Source organism: Chelmon rostratus, chromosome 21, assembly GCF_017976325.1.
Source record: "Chelmon rostratus isolate fCheRos1 chromosome 21, fCheRos1.pri, whole genome shotgun sequence".
NCBI lineage: Eukaryota > Metazoa > Chordata > Actinopteri > Chaetodontiformes > Chaetodontidae > Chelmon > Chelmon rostratus.
The window spans coordinates 11064080-11080049 of NC_055678.1; the positions used below are offsets into that span (position 1 = coordinate 11064080).

Consider the following 15970-nt stretch of genomic DNA (forward strand, 5'->3'; position numbering starts at 1 on the left):
ACAAAGCCATCTGGTTTCTCAGGCCCTGCGCTGCCCCCACACTAAACAACAGACCAGGGGAAACTACCCTGTCCCAGTCCCAGCACTGCTCTCTCCTAATCCTTGCCCTCTGCTTGTCCCTGTCGGAAGAACTTACCGATCATAGACCTTTCAAAAACCACTTCTCCAATCTAAACCTCATAGAGTGGTTCCAGTTTGATACTCATTCCCCTTTTTTAAACCACGCCACATCCTCGACTGTCTCCATTTTACCCTACATGCTTTTATTCAACATCAGCTGCCACAGTGCCACCACCTCTTGTTTAACGGTAGCTCCCTCCAGTCACAGTCTGGTTCAAGTCGCCTCTCTGGCAACTGCCAAACCCTTTTCAGATGACAAGATTCCACACGTCAGGAATTAAACAAGTTTCCTGTGATAAAAAGCTTCTGCATTTTCAAGCTGATATTTCTTTGGCTGCGATGAACGTGTAGGAGGACTGGGAGCAAAGGGAAGAACTCCCTACTGTTGCCCCTGTTTACAGTTGATGGACATTGCTTTGAAAGTCAGTGAGGAGGGGCCTTTGTGGGTGTTTGGCTTGCTCATGGGATCTGCAAGCAGTTAGGGATAGAGATAACTGCTTTTTCCCTTTATAATTACTCTGTAATTGTACCCACCTGCAGGCCTCTGAAAGGCACAACTAGTCAAACATTGCTGAAGTAGCTGCAGTTAATTCTAGTCTCCACTTGATGCTCTGATTTTATTGAATTGACGAGGAAAAAACCAAACTCCTCTCTGGAAATACAAAGTCAGCATTTGTTTTTACAAGCAGTTAGCTAAATATACTCCTTCTGATGTATGTCTTACAGGGGATTTAACATGCAGTACATCAAGAGCAACCGTCACACCAACTGCATAGCACAAGTTTTATTTAACAAATAAATTTCAAATCCCGGTTGGACCTTTGTGAGGCCAGTTCTTGCCTCCTGGGTCAGACGTAGTCTGCTATGCTACTGCACATATGGTATAGTAGCATGGTGGAGAGGAATACAATTCATTAAGAAATATGTCCTTAAGGAGAAATTAAGCCTTAAAAAGAGATATAATTGGGGGCGTGCTTGCTTGATTTGCAGATATCTCAACCTGTCACACTCAAACATATTTGCTGCATTTTCTATATGGCTCAAAATCATTGCTTCTGACACTCGATTCACCTACAGAACATTTCCTGAGGATGTGTGCTCTGTCAGACCCATTCCCAACCGCAGGGAGCTTCTATAATTCACTGTATTTTTGACATAGATAACATCCTGGATGACAAGCCAGAGGGGAAGAGCTCAGCAGACAAAGAAGAGCAACCTGTTGATGAAATACCGAAGAGGATGAAGAAGTCTGATAGCACTACGCAGAGCAAAGGAAAGGTAGGCAACTGCTTTGTTACACTGACCCAACTGCTGCAGTCGTGCTTGCACTTAAACACTTAATTTAAAATATTCCTAAAAAGAAGAAATCAATTTCATAGCTTGTAGGTACCAATGGGTATTTGGGCTGTTTGGATTCAAGCCTCTGCGTATAAGTAGTTTATTTTGGGTTTATTTGCCTGATGTTTTTGCTGGCAGATTGCATCAAAGACTTAGAGATATGTTGAAGTCAACAGAAAAGAGTTAAAAAAGAAGACTGAGTTTGCTAATGATTTTGGAAAGCAACCTGACATGGAGGTTAAATATGAGCTACCTCTGCCTGTGTATCCACTGTATGAAGTCCCTGCTCCAAAAGTACATCACTGTCTCTTCAGGTGAATCCATGTTTTCCTTGTCCTGTGTCTACCTGCACATGTAGGTGTTTGACATGGAGCTGGGCGAGGAGTTTTACCTTCCTCAGAACAAGAAGGAGAGTCGACAGATTGCCCAGGAGCTGTCCGACCTCATCATCTACTGCCAGGCCGTGAAATTTCCTGGTAGAGAATATTTCACACTCAGCTCTTTCCCTTTCTTTACTTTTCATTTTCACCTACGTTTCTTTCCCTTCTCTCCCACGCGGATTCTTCCCCCAGCGCAAAGTGATTTACTCTCTGTCAAAACCGTTCTTCCACCCTCTCCTCTTTTACCCCTTATCATTGTCTCCCTTTTTTCTGCCTTGTCCCTCTCTAATCCACTCCCATGTTATATTTAAGAGGTCAAACCTTTCCCCATGTTTCTTGGAATTTTTTTCATGGCAAGACATTTAATATCTCTCCCACACAGGACACCCACCCAGATGAGGAATCTTTTGCTCCCCCATGGGAAAGATAGGGTTACTTTATTGTGTTGTCAGTCCCAGAGCAGCACAACAACAGCAGAATTGTAATGTACTGTACACTGAGGGAATGTTTTTGGGATGTCCTGGAGCACAGTCAGTATGCCAGGTTAAAATTTGACCCAGGGCCTTTGTCACATGTGTCAAATCATAAAATGCTTAAAATGAGGATTGAGGTTGAAATTTAAATGCACGTGTTCAGCAGTTCAGGATGTTTGACTTTTCTTTCTCTACCCTTATAAACGCTCTCCTGTTTATTCCACTGTGTCTTCATTCCTTAATACCATTTATCTCTATCTCTATTTCTTTTTGTCCCTTAAATATCAACCTCTTATCTTCTCTTTCCTCCCTCAAGTGTTCTCCTCTCTGCTTGTGTCCTCTTTTCTTTGCGTGACATTTGCCCTTATAAACCTTCCTGTGTTTCCACTTGGTATTTTATTTGTTTACTGTTTCCAGGGACCTGAGATCTGAGAAAGAGACGACGGGGCATGTAGCCCAATTCAGACAGACAGCAGACTGGTTTCTGCTGTCTGCTGTCTAGCGGCTGCAGATGGATGTATTACTTCTAAATGCTCGTCTGCATTTTAAATCCCTCACTATTCAGAAAATGCACAGCACATTTCTTTTCTCAAATATTTTTTGGAGAGGAGATACGATTTGACATCAAATACGAAATAGCTAAAGATTAACAGCTTTTAAATGTGTTACATGTAGCATTTTGCATGAATAAATCATTGATTTAATGACTGTAATATAATCAATTTTAGAACCATTAACAAACAAGCAAGAGCAAAAAGAATTAGAAGTATCTATCTGCTTCTATGCAGCATTTTCCATGTCATCACACGTTTCACGCAAATTCTTATGGATGTATTTACAGAATAATAATAGGTTTGTTTTTAAAGGCAAAAACATACTTTTCTGCAACTGTTCTGCAAATAAAACACAACTTCAAATCATTGCTATTAGCTCTAAACCTCATTAAAATGCAGTGGGAGTGATGCCTGGGAGGGAGAAGACCAACTTCCTCATTATGAGAGAAAGTGACAGCATTTAGAGAAAGTGATTTCTAGATTTTGAGAGACAAATTGAGACAAATACAGCCGCCATGAGTGTGGTGTCCCCAGTCTGTCTGTGTTGCATTATCGACCACTTTCCTCTGTCTGTGTCTCGTTATGTGTGGGAACCCAGGCCTGTCCACGCTGTCTCCAGCTGGCTCTGGCAGAGGGAAGGACCGGGGAAAGAGCAGGAAGTCCATATTTGGCACAGCTCCCGCTCGCTGCAGCACAACAGGGGAGGTCACAGCCCAGAACCGCACCCCTGGGAAAGGTATGCAGGGCCAAGGGATGCTATTTTTTAATATGAGTGTGTGTGAAAAGGAAGATATATTTATAAATGTTTTTGTTCCATTTTTAATGTGTGTTTCAGAGATATTTCTAAAACTGTAAATGTGATTGAGGAAGAGTGGGTGGACGCATATTTGAATATGTGTGTAAACAGCAAAGGAAAACCAATACAGGACTCCCACTTAAACATTGTAATCCAGCTAAGTACAATCAGAGGTGTAGATTAAAATGGGTGCAACTGGAGAATTTGATTGGACAAGCAGCTAAACGCTTGACACAGTCCAAAGCAGGCTAAACAAAAATGCTATAATAGGTTTGAAGTGATCCATCAGGATAATTTGTTGTAAAACATCACACCAGAAGAAGTTAAAGTATTAAGAGTATTTGTTGCCGGCTGTATGTGAACCAAAGAATGCAAGCCTACAAATGATTTCAGTGCTGCAGACACAATTGTGATGTTGTGTCCATGTTCCTTTTCCTTAAATAAACATTTCAGTGTAAACAGGTTTCCAGGGTCTTTAAATGTCTCTCTCTCTCCTCCCACTAGGTGGCGCCGAGCGGCTAAGCTGGGAGGAGCAGCAGACGTCTCCCGTCCTCAACCCCCCGACCTCGCTCAGCGCCATCATCCGCACGCCCAAGTGCTACCACATCTCCTCCGTCAACGAGAACGCCGCCAAGCGCCTGTGCCGGCGGTACTCTCAGAAGCTGATCCAGCACACGGTGTGCCAGCTGCTCAGGACTTACCCAGCAGCCACCAGGATCGACTCGACAAACCCCAACCCGCTGCTCTTCTGGCTGCACGGCATTCAGCTGGTGGCACTCAACTACCAGACTGATGGTGAGGACACCGTGCTGAGATGCACAGGAATATCACTCTCTATGAATTTGGCATTTCACAAGTAAACATTACAGCAACTACAGTATGTTCTTTATTTTACACTCAAAGAGGCAAGTGAGAAAAAGAAAATCTGGTCTGATCTAAATTCTTTTTTTTGTTATTACTCAAGAACAAGTGAAAAAGGATAATCTTTCTAAGTTCCTTATTTATTCATTCATTTATTTATTTTTTATTTGTGTAACAGGTGAAAAAAAAGTTTCAGAAAGTTTCAGTGTTGGTTGTTGTAATACTCATTTCAGCCACAAGAGGCACCACTGCTCTATGTTCTGAAAAATCATGTTTTCTTCCAGGTGAGTTTTATTTTCTCCATGCACTCTAAACACAGAATACATATATTGTGTGCTAGCAAGTAACACATGTATGTGAGTATGTAACATTACTATCCTGTCTTTCTTCGAGACTCTTAAATAATAATTCTATTCAGCACAGCAAGTGTCCTGCTATTCAGGTGACTTGACTAGCCAGACAGCATGTTTTTATTCGCGAGCTGGTGGACTAATGGCTAATGGCAGATTAGCACTGATTAAAATACATTTGTAGCCAAGAGGAAGACATGTCAGTAATGTCATATAACTTGCTAACACACAACATACGTACTTAGAACCTGGCGTAGTGGTGCACTTTAGCCTCGTGTGGACAAAACAAGTATCGCAACAACAAACACCACCTGGAAAAACCCTTTTCACCTGTTCTTAAGTCACAAACACAGAAGAGAAAATGGATCATGAGAATGTTTTTGTCACTTGCCTCTCAGGGCTTCGGTTTAAGAAGAGACGACTGAGGACTATATTCTGTTCTGTTCTATCATCCTTCTCCTTTGTAATGCAACAGAAAACAACTGCAGGGTCTCCCCTGCCTGATAATGTCTGTTTCTTTGCAAAGCCTTGAAATTGACAGAAAGGCTTTAAGGCTAAGTGAGTCAATGGAGCCCATTTTCCACGGAGAACGTTTGATGAGACTATACGTTAAAATGAGTTTGTGCTTTACCTTTGAAAACTTACAAATTGATCTATCATGCTCTTTTAAAGGGATTGCTGATCCCATTTATTTTTCTTTCTTCCTTACTTTGTGTCATTGTTTTTTTTGCTTGTCTGTCATTTGTTTCTATCGCTCCATTTCCACAAATTCTCTGTTGTCTGTGTTCGCTGTCTGACATCTGATAGATTAAGTTATTTTCTCTTTTGCCAGCGCCCTCAAGGTGGAGCTGAGGTTTTTAGCTTTAGCTGTTTTGGTGCTCCAAAAAATGATCCTTGTTAATAATTTAACTCTGTGTTTCGCGCATGTGTTTCCTCTGCCAGACCTTCCCATGCAGTTGAACACAGCCTTGTTCGAGGCTAACGGTGGCTGCGGCTACGTCCTGAAGCCGGCGGTGCTGTGGGACCGTAGCTGTCCGCTCTATCAGCAGTTCTGTCCGATGGAGAGGGACGTGGAGAAAATGAGCCCCGCTGTCTATTCCCTCACTGTGAGTTAAGATGACACGTGGAGCAGAATGGAAGGAAGACTGCTTCCTCCTTAACAGTCTGGCCTCTTCACCTTCATCCTCACTTCTTTAATGTCCTGCCTACTCATATAAATTCCAAAAAATACTTCAGTCTCAATTTCAGGAGTGCTGCATATTCATTTTTCTATGTAAATATCATAACTACCAACCTTTGCAAAGATTGATTTGTAAATATTTTTGTTTGTTAGATGCTGCCTTGAAAGAAATCTTCTCGCTTTTGACAAAAACTAAATTGTAAATGATCGTTTTAAACTGTGTCCTGAATATTTGATGTTAATTCGCACCCTGACTTGTGTCGTGTAGTTTCCAAAGTCTCAAGGTTTCATGAGCATACCTGCTAACTGCATGCTCAAACACACACTCCTCAAGTACTCATATTAGGTCTATTAAGGCGTGTTTGGACAGTTTTATGGTGAAGTGTTCTGAATGCGCTTTCATTATTTGACAGCCATGAAGACCACCCAGTTAATTCCGCATTACTGTGAATGAGAACAGGACCTCATAAAAGCTCGGCATTGCAATACGTCCACGCTTTGTCTGCACCCCCCGCACTCTCCCTCTCTGACTGTATTTATTGTTCTGCCTGTGCTGTTCATCTCGTGTCACTAGTTGTACGCTGTGTGTGGAAATGAACAATGAAAGCTTGAACGTTATTGCAGCAAATCGTCAGATAGTGTGTTAGCTTAATAAGTGATAGTGTACAACTTGGTAGCATGAAGTGGTTATTTTTGTTTTTTGGTGTGTCATGAAGGTCTGTAACAACCCGAGTGAATAACAGCTTGAATTAATGTTTGGAACACAATTAAAATCATGTTAATCATGTTAATAATGTTGATGAAGTTGCTGCTTTTGACTGTGGTGAACAGTCATTTGTTTATCCACCGACATTCTTGTTCATCTGCGAGGTGCAGATTATCTGCTCTCATGCTCTCAGAGGCAACATGATGTCTGATCTGTTAAAAGCAGCAGTATAAACAGAGGGATGATCTCAAGCTCATAAAACCTGTGTGTGTGTGTGTGTGTGTGTGTGTGTGTGTGTGTGTGTGTGTGTGTGAGAGAGAGAGAGAAAGAGAGACTGAAAGAAGTTGAAATAGTCTTTGCTGGCAGGTCAGAGTGACTTCACTGACTGCTGTTTGGCTTCTCCGGCCCTCTTCATCAAATCAATTGACAATAATCTTGATTTAGTGGCAGCAAAGAATCTTAACTGCAAGTGTTCCTACATGGCGTAATGACTGTTACTCATTAATCGCGTCTTCTGTCTCCTCTCAGATTGTCTCCGGTCAGAACGTCTGTCCCGGCAACAGCGCCGGCAGCCCCTGCATCGAGGTGGACGTCCTGGGCATGCCCGTCGACAGCTGCCACTTCCGCACCAAACCCATCCACCGCAACACCCTCAACCCCATGTGGAGCGAGCACTTTCAGTTCACCGTGCACTTTGAGGAGATGTGCTTCCTGCGCTTCGCCGTCGTGGAGAACAACAGTTCCCAGACGACTGCTCAGAGGACTCTGCCTCTGAAGGCCCTCAAGCCAGGTACGAGTCTCACACACAACAGAGTCTGCAAGAACACCTACAAATATGCAAAAAAAAAAAAAAAAAAAAGCCTGTTTAAATCCATTAAAACCTCTGCAGTGAATATAAGAATATATACATGTGCTCAGTTTGATTCAATTCAGAAAACTACCAGAACATGTCTGTGAAAATGTCTTGATGTTGATAGAAAACGAACGTGATTGAGGTTTGTTTTATCAGCTTGAGCCACTCTGCACACCAGCAGGGGCCTGCGTCTTCTCATGTGTCAGTGCAGAAACTTTATCTGTTTATGTGTCGTCCAAATACAGTTTCTTGTGTGTGTTTCAGGTTACCGACACGTTCAGCTGAGGACACAACACAACGAGCCTCTCGAAGTGTCGAGCTTGTTCATCTGCAGCCGCAGAACGGAGGACGGTCCCACAGGGGGCGCTACTCTCTCATCACTGGTATGACTGGTCATCTGAAGCTCAGGGGCTGCTGGGGTTGATACTGCTACTGACTACTTCAAAAACTTGCTTTTCTAATACTTCTATTCAAGTACTGTATTTAAACACATATTTAAGGTACTTGTACTTCACTCTTTCATTTTAATTTAATGCAACTTTACACTTAGAGGCAAATGTTGTGATTTTTACTCCACGATACTTTTCAGACTACAATGAATCGTGCCCCTGCTGCCCAGTGAAAACCACGCATCTCCAAGCGTGTTGATTTTGAATATGATTTTTTCTGACCGGATCAAGTGTTCCTTTAAGGGTTGAGAAAATTCCCCTGCTTCTTCTAAGGATAAATAAACAATTTAAAACCCATCTTGGATTAGCTGGAAAATGCACCGTCATAAAGCTGAGCTCATTAAAAGTTGACTTGTTAGAGATTTGTGGTTCTCACAGGACAGCGATGCTGCAAACATATGACGATCTCATACAATATGATGTAACATGTAGTAATATTAATCCAAAAACATGATATATACAATTAAAACACTGACAGGGGCCACTTTACTGCAGAATAAGTACTTCTACTTTTGATTACTTTAAGTAAATTTTGCTGATTATATTAGTATCAGTATTTTTACAATGTGGTATTGATACTTTTACTTCAGTAAAGGATTTGAACACCTCTTCCACTGAGAAATGAGTGTGTGATGAAGCAGAAATGTCATCGCTCTCCTGCTCTCGTCACAGCTGTTCAGTTCAGAGGAGAAACGTGTGTCGCAGCAGCACAGGGTGACGGTGTATGGAGCCCCCGGTCCTGAGCCCTTCACTGTGTTCTGCGTCACGGAGCAGACGACCACCAAACAACTGCTGGACATGGTTAGTTCTTAAGAAATGAAGATTTTTTTTCCGTCTCTCAGAGATTTTTCGATTGTCATGTAAAGGTATCGCTTCCCTCGCAGGTTGTAGCATCTGCAGGGAACCCATCGGAGCACTTCCTCTGCGAGGAGAAGGTTCCCCTGCTGAAGGAGCGCAGTGAGGTGAAGCGCTGTGCTCAGCATCGTCCTCTAGCGCCTGAGGAGGAGGTGGTCAGGCTGGTCTCCAGCTGGAACACTGAGGAGGGATACGTGGGGAGGATCTGCCTCAAAACAAGAGAGGAGGTACGCACAGAGCACAGAACACCTCCATCTAAACTAAAGCTTATTGGTGTAACCAAAACACTTGACGCTCTTGTGTGACCTATCATGTAGACTCTGGCGCCCCCTTGTGGCTGTCTTGTATAAGTATGTTAAACGTCCCCCAGAGGCACTCTGCTACAGGATGGACAGCAGCTGTGCTACAAACACACTTATTAACAGGCAGAAATGGTCTTTTAAACATCAAGTGCTGGTTTAAACCCACCATTACTGTGTGGTTTCTTCTTGCAGAACCTAAACGAGAAGAACACGGCGCTGGAGGGAGAGGAGGAGGTGACTGTAGGAGGTAGAGAAGGAGCAGGAGGGGGCGGAGGAGGAGCAGAAGATGACATTTTCTTCGTCCAGGTCCATGAAGTTTCACCAGAGCAGCCTCACACCGTGATCAAGGCCCCGCGCTACAGCACTGCTCAGGACATCATCCAGCAGGTGAGGAGAGTCACAGCACACAGCAGCTTTACGAGGTGCGTACACGACCTTAAAGCGGCTGAACGTCTTTCTCATCCGTCTTGTCCAGACGTTGTCAAAGGCCAAGTATTCCTACAGTATCCTATCCAACCCCAATCCATGCGACTACGTCCTGATGGAGGAAGTGACCAAGGACGCCAGCTCGAAGAAGTCCTCCACCCCCAAGCCTCTGCAGCGGGTGCTGCTGGATCACGAATGTGTCTATCAAGCTCAGAGCCGCTGGCGGGGCGCGGGAAAGTTCATTCTTAAACTCAAGGAGCAGGTAGCTCTGAACATAGCAACTAATTTTCAATGCTAGAGACTTTATAGTTTCTATTTTCCATGTTTTTATTGAATATCTATTTCCATGTTTTTATTGAATATCTATGTGCTCCTTTGGGCATGTTTCTGTACTTTTTTTACTGTGCTGCTGGAAGACACTGACTTAAAATGATTTAACCAACAGCTTCATAGTCTTAACTTTGTATGTGCTTGTATGTCCCTTCTCTAACATCTGATTTAATCCATGCTGTTACATGCTCGTCATTGTATTTCACCACCTGTCTGTGCTTTTAACCTGCTGCTGCTTCCCTTGTTTGTGACCTTTTTTTGTGTGCTTTGTGTTTTACTGCGCAGCGCAAAGTTTTGTCTGCTTCTCGCAATCAATTTCTTTTATGTGTTGCATGTCTGTCAGTATTTATTTTATTTATGAACCACCCTTTTACACTTGAGGCCTTTTGTGCACGTCAGTTTGTCAATAAGAATGTGTTCAAACGAGCTGCCTCGCTGAATAAAGGTTTAAAGATTTTTTTAAAGTTCTGTTTGGTTTTTTTCTTTTTAAATAATTAAGCCAGAATGAGTGATGAAAACGATGTGAGAAAACACTGAAGCGCTTTAATTCTTGAGTCCACAATGAGGATGAAGTAAAGGATTAAATGTTTGGTTGCTCAGCCTGTATCTACCCACACATTTCTTTATGTATTTCAGTAACATGAGTCCGTTTCTGCTTCCAGGTGGCGCGGGAAGACAAAAAGAAAGTCATTTCCTTCGCCAGCGAGCTGAAGAAGCTGACCAGCCGCAGCCGCAGCATGACGACTGGCGGCGGCGTGGACGGCCCTGCGCAGAGTAAGGATGATAGAGCTGCATGCTGTGTGGCTCTGACAGAGCTCCAGGAGTGAGGCTCACACTCTGCCTGCTGTCTGTGCATGGAAAGGCAACAGAGGTACCGTATGTTGTCTCTAACACCACAAAAGGAGCAGAAACACTCAAGGCGCACTCTGTACGTTGATCTAGAATAGCTAAAGAACTGCATAGCGCGTTGCATTTCTCAATACTAGTTGTGCAAGCGGTATAAGTCATGTAAAGAAGTGATTTGGGTGTCACGTGTTAGAGCTGTGAGTACGATGGGGGAACTAGGACTGAGAAGGGCTGGGGTTGAATTTGGGGGTTTTATTGAAGTGTTGGTAATGCATGAAACTCACTTTTCTTCTCACAACTGGAAAAAAAATGATTCATCAATCATTTTTTTCCCATTTCAGGGTCTGAATTAGGTTTGTGTAATGTCATATCTGGTCTCAAGTTATTGCTGAACCTTATTATGTTCATTCCAAACCCTTATTTTTGAAAGTTTATTCTTAATGTTGAAATGTTTCAACTTTATTTGCTTGAAATCAGATCATTTCTTTGAGCAGTGGCCCTAAAGCCCTGTAGGTAAAATGATCTGAACAGTGTGTGGGGAGCTGACAAATGCTCCTTATTAGCATCCAGCCTGGTGTGACAGCGCCCCTCAGAGTCCGTTATCATGAATGTTCCCATTATTATTTCCACCTCATATAATCTAACACTTCATTTCCAGCAGCGTTTCATCCGTTACGTTTAACAGATGGTCTCACTTTGCAGTGTGGCAACAATTCATTGTGATGTTAATAAATGATGGTGCTGCCTCTAAAGCCTGAATCTGTGATGCTCTGCAGGGTATCTGTCTGCAGCCGCAGGTCTGAGGGCGTGGGTGGCAGAGGGCAGGGTGGGGGCAGGACGGTTCCTACAGGCCTCTTCCTCCTCCTCCTCCTCCTCCTCCTCCTCCTCCTTCAGTGGCCTACTCCAACCTGTCCATGTGCCCACCTCCTCTCTGACCCCCCCAGCCTGGAAGCTTCACCTCCTCAGGAACTGGAAGATCCACAAATAAAACCCGCAGAGAGAGAGAGAAGCTGACTTCTGAACTCCGAAGGATTCTGGTGTTTCGGCGAGGGTGTGGAATTCTGGGATACGCTCGTCTTTTAGGAGGAGTCTGATCCTGTCTGCCGCTGGCTGAGCAAGTGGAGGACAGAGGTGACGGATGTTCAGCCCCTTTGCTTGGCTGAATGATGCTCAGGAGTTTCACCCAGTCAGACGTTTTGATTGGAAATCCCACCCAGCGTCACTTTAGAGCAGCGGCGGGCACGTGGCCCGTCCCGTGAGGCTCCCGCAGGGAGGGGCGGCTGCTGTTATTGGAGTCATTAGGTATGTGATCAGGGACACAAAAATAGCATATTCTCTTGCCAATATATAGGAGGAATTGTCAAAATAAAATGGTCCCGTTCAAAGGGTGAAGAGGTTTGTTTTTAGATGTGCCACTTTCTCATCTCCCAACAAGGAAGGAGTTTAGCTCTTGTAAGAGCTGATGTAGCGCAGGCCACATGTTGCTATATCACGCATTTGGTTCAAAGTAAGCTTAAAACTACTCCCCCTTTTCTGCTTTCACGTGTAGAAAGCACACAGCAGGTGGAGGGAAAAAAAAGGAAGGAGAGAAGGAAACGGTGTTCCTCTCTCTTTCTCAGGTAGGAGCTCTTTAGGCTGAGGGCATCGTGAAGGAGGATGACAAGCTGGCTTGTCTGGTTCTTTTCTTACTGTCCCCGTTTCACAGTACTGTAAAGGCACGTCGCTCACAGAAAGAGGTGTCGAAGTGAGACGACCTGTCGGCAGCGATGCTTCAGGCACTTTCTTGGACACTACTGCCTCCGGCCTGAAGGTGGCGACACATGAGCAGCATTTCAAGGCGACGCGGGCGCGTGATGTTGAAGCGTCGTCCGTGTTGCCTTCGAGTGCCGAACACGGCCTTTAACTGTTGGTAATTTTGTCGCTGTGTATCTGAGGAAGATCTGTGGCTCGTTTCACAAAGCGTTTCAGTTCTGTCATCATGGTGCACAAATCACTTTGTCAACAGGCAACCAAATCAATAATTAATAGGAATTTTGAAAATAAAAAAAATATTTTTTTCATTGAGGAATACTGCCTGTAACTAGGTTAAAAGTCGTCTAAACACGAGTAATTTACCAAAATAAAATACTGTCGAAAAACAGTCATGATTTGAATCCAACATGAACTGATCAAAGAAGAGCCCAAATACGAACATATGACTTTTAATTCCAGCTGTCATTTGAATTCTATGTATTAAAAAAAAAAAAAAGTACTGAGATTCAACACTCAGCCCTAAGGCTAATAGTGCTAACATGCCTGGGAAAATTAAACACTTTCACCTCGATGTGACAAGAGCTTAATGAGGAAAAAATAAATAAATTAAATAATCAAAAAATAAATTGCAATGATTTCAGCACTGAGATCTTTTGGAAAACAGCGTCGTCTTCTTCAAACAGCATTTTGCACATTTAATTTTTCCTTTTACTGTCATCTTCTGTTCGTGTTACTGTCTGATAAATGACAGAGACTTGATTGTTGAGATGGTCGAAATGTTTTTATTGTTATGATCATCGTATTTATTACTTTTAATTTCAGCCCAGATATGAATTTAGTTTTGAGGAAAGCACAAGCTAAATGTTTGGATTGTTTTCTGACTCTTCGTAGTCCGAGCCCCAAACCCCCCCACATCAAAACATTGTGAACAGAGCGAGTTGTGTACTGTCCTTGATTGAATGCAGTATCTTTATAGATTATTAGTATTGACAGATTGTCAATAATGATGACTTACAGGCTTCTACAGGCTCTTTATTTTTCCTTCCTGCTCATTTTCTTTGAGTTCACTAAAACTTGATTTATTTGGGGCCACTTTTCCCCTTTTCTCTGTTTTGATGTGCAACATTTCCATATTTAATTTTTTAGCGTTTGGATTATTTTCTCTCTTTAGAACATAGTTTGGTTTTATTTGGTATTTCAGTTTTTAATGCACAGATATTGGGACGCCCGCCTTTTAAAAATAAATGAAAAATACTTTTAATTCTAATATCAGATCTGAAGAAAATCAGTTTTGTGAGTTGCTTCTGAACCCACTGTGGTTAAAACAGTTTGGGATTAAGAATAAATTATGCCGTTATAATGAAATACATTTTTTAATTTCTGGAAAATGTTCTAAAACCTGCAAAAGGTGAACACTTCATGTGAGGACACCAAGTATAATATTTAATATATAATGTAAAATAATGTAATGACGTTTGATCTTTAGTGCAATAGTGAAGTTTCTCTTCAACCCTTTAACTCCTGACCTTGGCTTGTTTGAATTTGTCAAAACCGATGTCACTCACACACAGAGTGCAGCTTCGGTCAGGCGGCGGGACGATGCTCAGTGCTAATGAAGGGAGATTAGATTGTGATCCAAGAAGCCACAGCTGAGTGATAATTAGGCTGATGGGTTCAGCAGTCACTGTAATCCTTTCATCCATCCATTACAGCCACGTAAAAGCTCAGATTTCATAACTGGTGATTGCTTACAGCTGCCGTGCTGGATGATATCAGCTGATATGACTATGTGAAATCCACACTGACTTCAAACAGAAAGGGACATTTTCTGTTCAACTGTAAATCTATAATCACTTCATGTAATCGTCACGACATTTAACATCGTTCAGGCGGAGCTCTGTTCCTCGTTGTCTTTCTTTCTGACCTGTAGACCTCATCTCTGAATGTAATGTTTCTTAACGTGTTGAACCTGAGACACATGTGCGTTTGGATGTTATTTATTTTAATGTGAAGCCCTGGTTGGCAATTACCTGTTGTTGTTGTTTGTGTATAATTTCCTGTAAGTAGTTTTGTGTTTTTTTTATTTATTTCAATGTATAAGAGATAAGATAAACTCTCTACTGCCCTAATTGTACTCAAACATATTTAGATACGTGAAGAAATATTTTACTTTATGTGTAGAATATTCAGTGTAGTATTCATATTTCTGGCATGTTATTCTGCAGCACAGAGCAGCATCTTTTAATGCCCTTTATTTTGTCCGTTCTCATAAACGTGGACTCCAGCTGACAGTCAAATTGTTTTTGGTGTATTCATTATATCCACTGAATCTGACACGTGTGTTTGCTGACTGGGCTCTGTTTTTAATGTGCAGCTCTCGGGTTGTTTCCATGAGATGTGCGGCAAACCCTTTAACATCCACTGTCTGTGTTATGATGTGGCTGTCAAGTGAGCATTTGTCTATTTACTTGAATTTTTCAATGGATGAGATTTGGTGGATTTGTCATATATCAGGATCACAATAAAAAAAATAAAAATAGAAATACATAATTGTTGCATATGAGAGTTTAAAGCGTGTTTATGTCTGAGCTGCACTCACAAGCTTTGTTTCTTGTTTTGGTCTAATTTGGCTTTATTCAGAGGAGGGAGGAGGTCAAGACCGGGCTGCAGCGTGAGGCGGAGCTTAGTCACCTACACAAAAGACCAATTTTAAGCCTAAAAAGTTAGCCACCCTACCATCAAGCTAACTCTGACCTATGAGCCATCTCTCCACGATAACAACCAGCGACACCTGCTGACCAGCGGCACCAAACGACCAAGAAAGAAGCAAAACGTGGCTCAGAATTTGTAGCTTGCTAACAATATTGTGGAGTTTGCAATGGAAAGACTCCTAATGGCCTTCCAGGTTAAGACACGTCTCGGCATTGCTAAAAGATGTTAGGCTATGTGAGGTTTTTTTGTATTTTAACATTTTAAACTAAACTTTCCCAGTAAAATGTCCACGCAGCGATCTGCTAAATTTCTCCAGAGCGCAGATGTTTCCTGCTGAGTGATGGAGTTACAGGCTGTGGGCTGACATGGTCCCTGGGTCAGCCATGGTTTTTTTTAGCTTGTAAAAACTTTATTTAACGGTTCATGGCAAATTAGTCGTAAGACAGTCCATAACTGTTCAGCTTTATGCAACAGAGGAATTTCTATGTGAACTTTGTGTCTTCAGTCCTAAACAAGTCCTTATGCAACCCTCACCAAGTTTAAAGCCATTTAATAAACAGGTGCGGTATATTCAGATTAATCGTATGCTTATTACTTCCAAATAGGCTTTATACTCATTGTCAGGGAAATTAGTTTATGTGCTTCGTACTGTTTTTTTTTTTAGGTTTGTAGACATCAAGTCATTTC

At 42.4% G+C, this 15970-nt stretch overlaps 1 protein-coding gene across 2 annotated transcripts in view; it reads left to right on the top strand.

Moving 5' to 3' along the window:
• The window catches only part of plce1 (phospholipase C, epsilon 1), a 76699-nt gene extending 61577 nt beyond the window's left edge, over positions 1–15122 (top strand). For both annotated transcript variants that reach the window (XM_041962328.1, XM_041962329.1), the window contains 13 exons: positions 1280–1398; positions 1817–1934; positions 3464–3601; positions 4166–4456; positions 5815–5978; positions 7287–7548; positions 7876–7994; positions 8733–8861; positions 8945–9142; positions 9410–9604; positions 9693–9905; positions 10636–10844; positions 11596–15122. In XM_041962328.1, the coding sequence (XP_041818262.1) occupies positions 1280–1398; positions 1817–1934; positions 3464–3601; positions 4166–4456; positions 5815–5978; positions 7287–7548; positions 7876–7994; positions 8733–8861; positions 8945–9142; positions 9410–9604; positions 9693–9905; positions 10636–10800 (2111 nt within the window). In that variant the 3' untranslated portion in view covers positions 10801–10844; positions 11596–15122. The remainder of the gene's footprint in view (positions 1–1279; positions 1399–1816; positions 1935–3463; positions 3602–4165; positions 4457–5814; positions 5979–7286; positions 7549–7875; positions 7995–8732; positions 8862–8944; positions 9143–9409; positions 9605–9692; positions 9906–10635; positions 10845–11595) is intronic.
• The last annotated feature ends 848 nt before the right edge of the window (positions 15123–15970 follow it).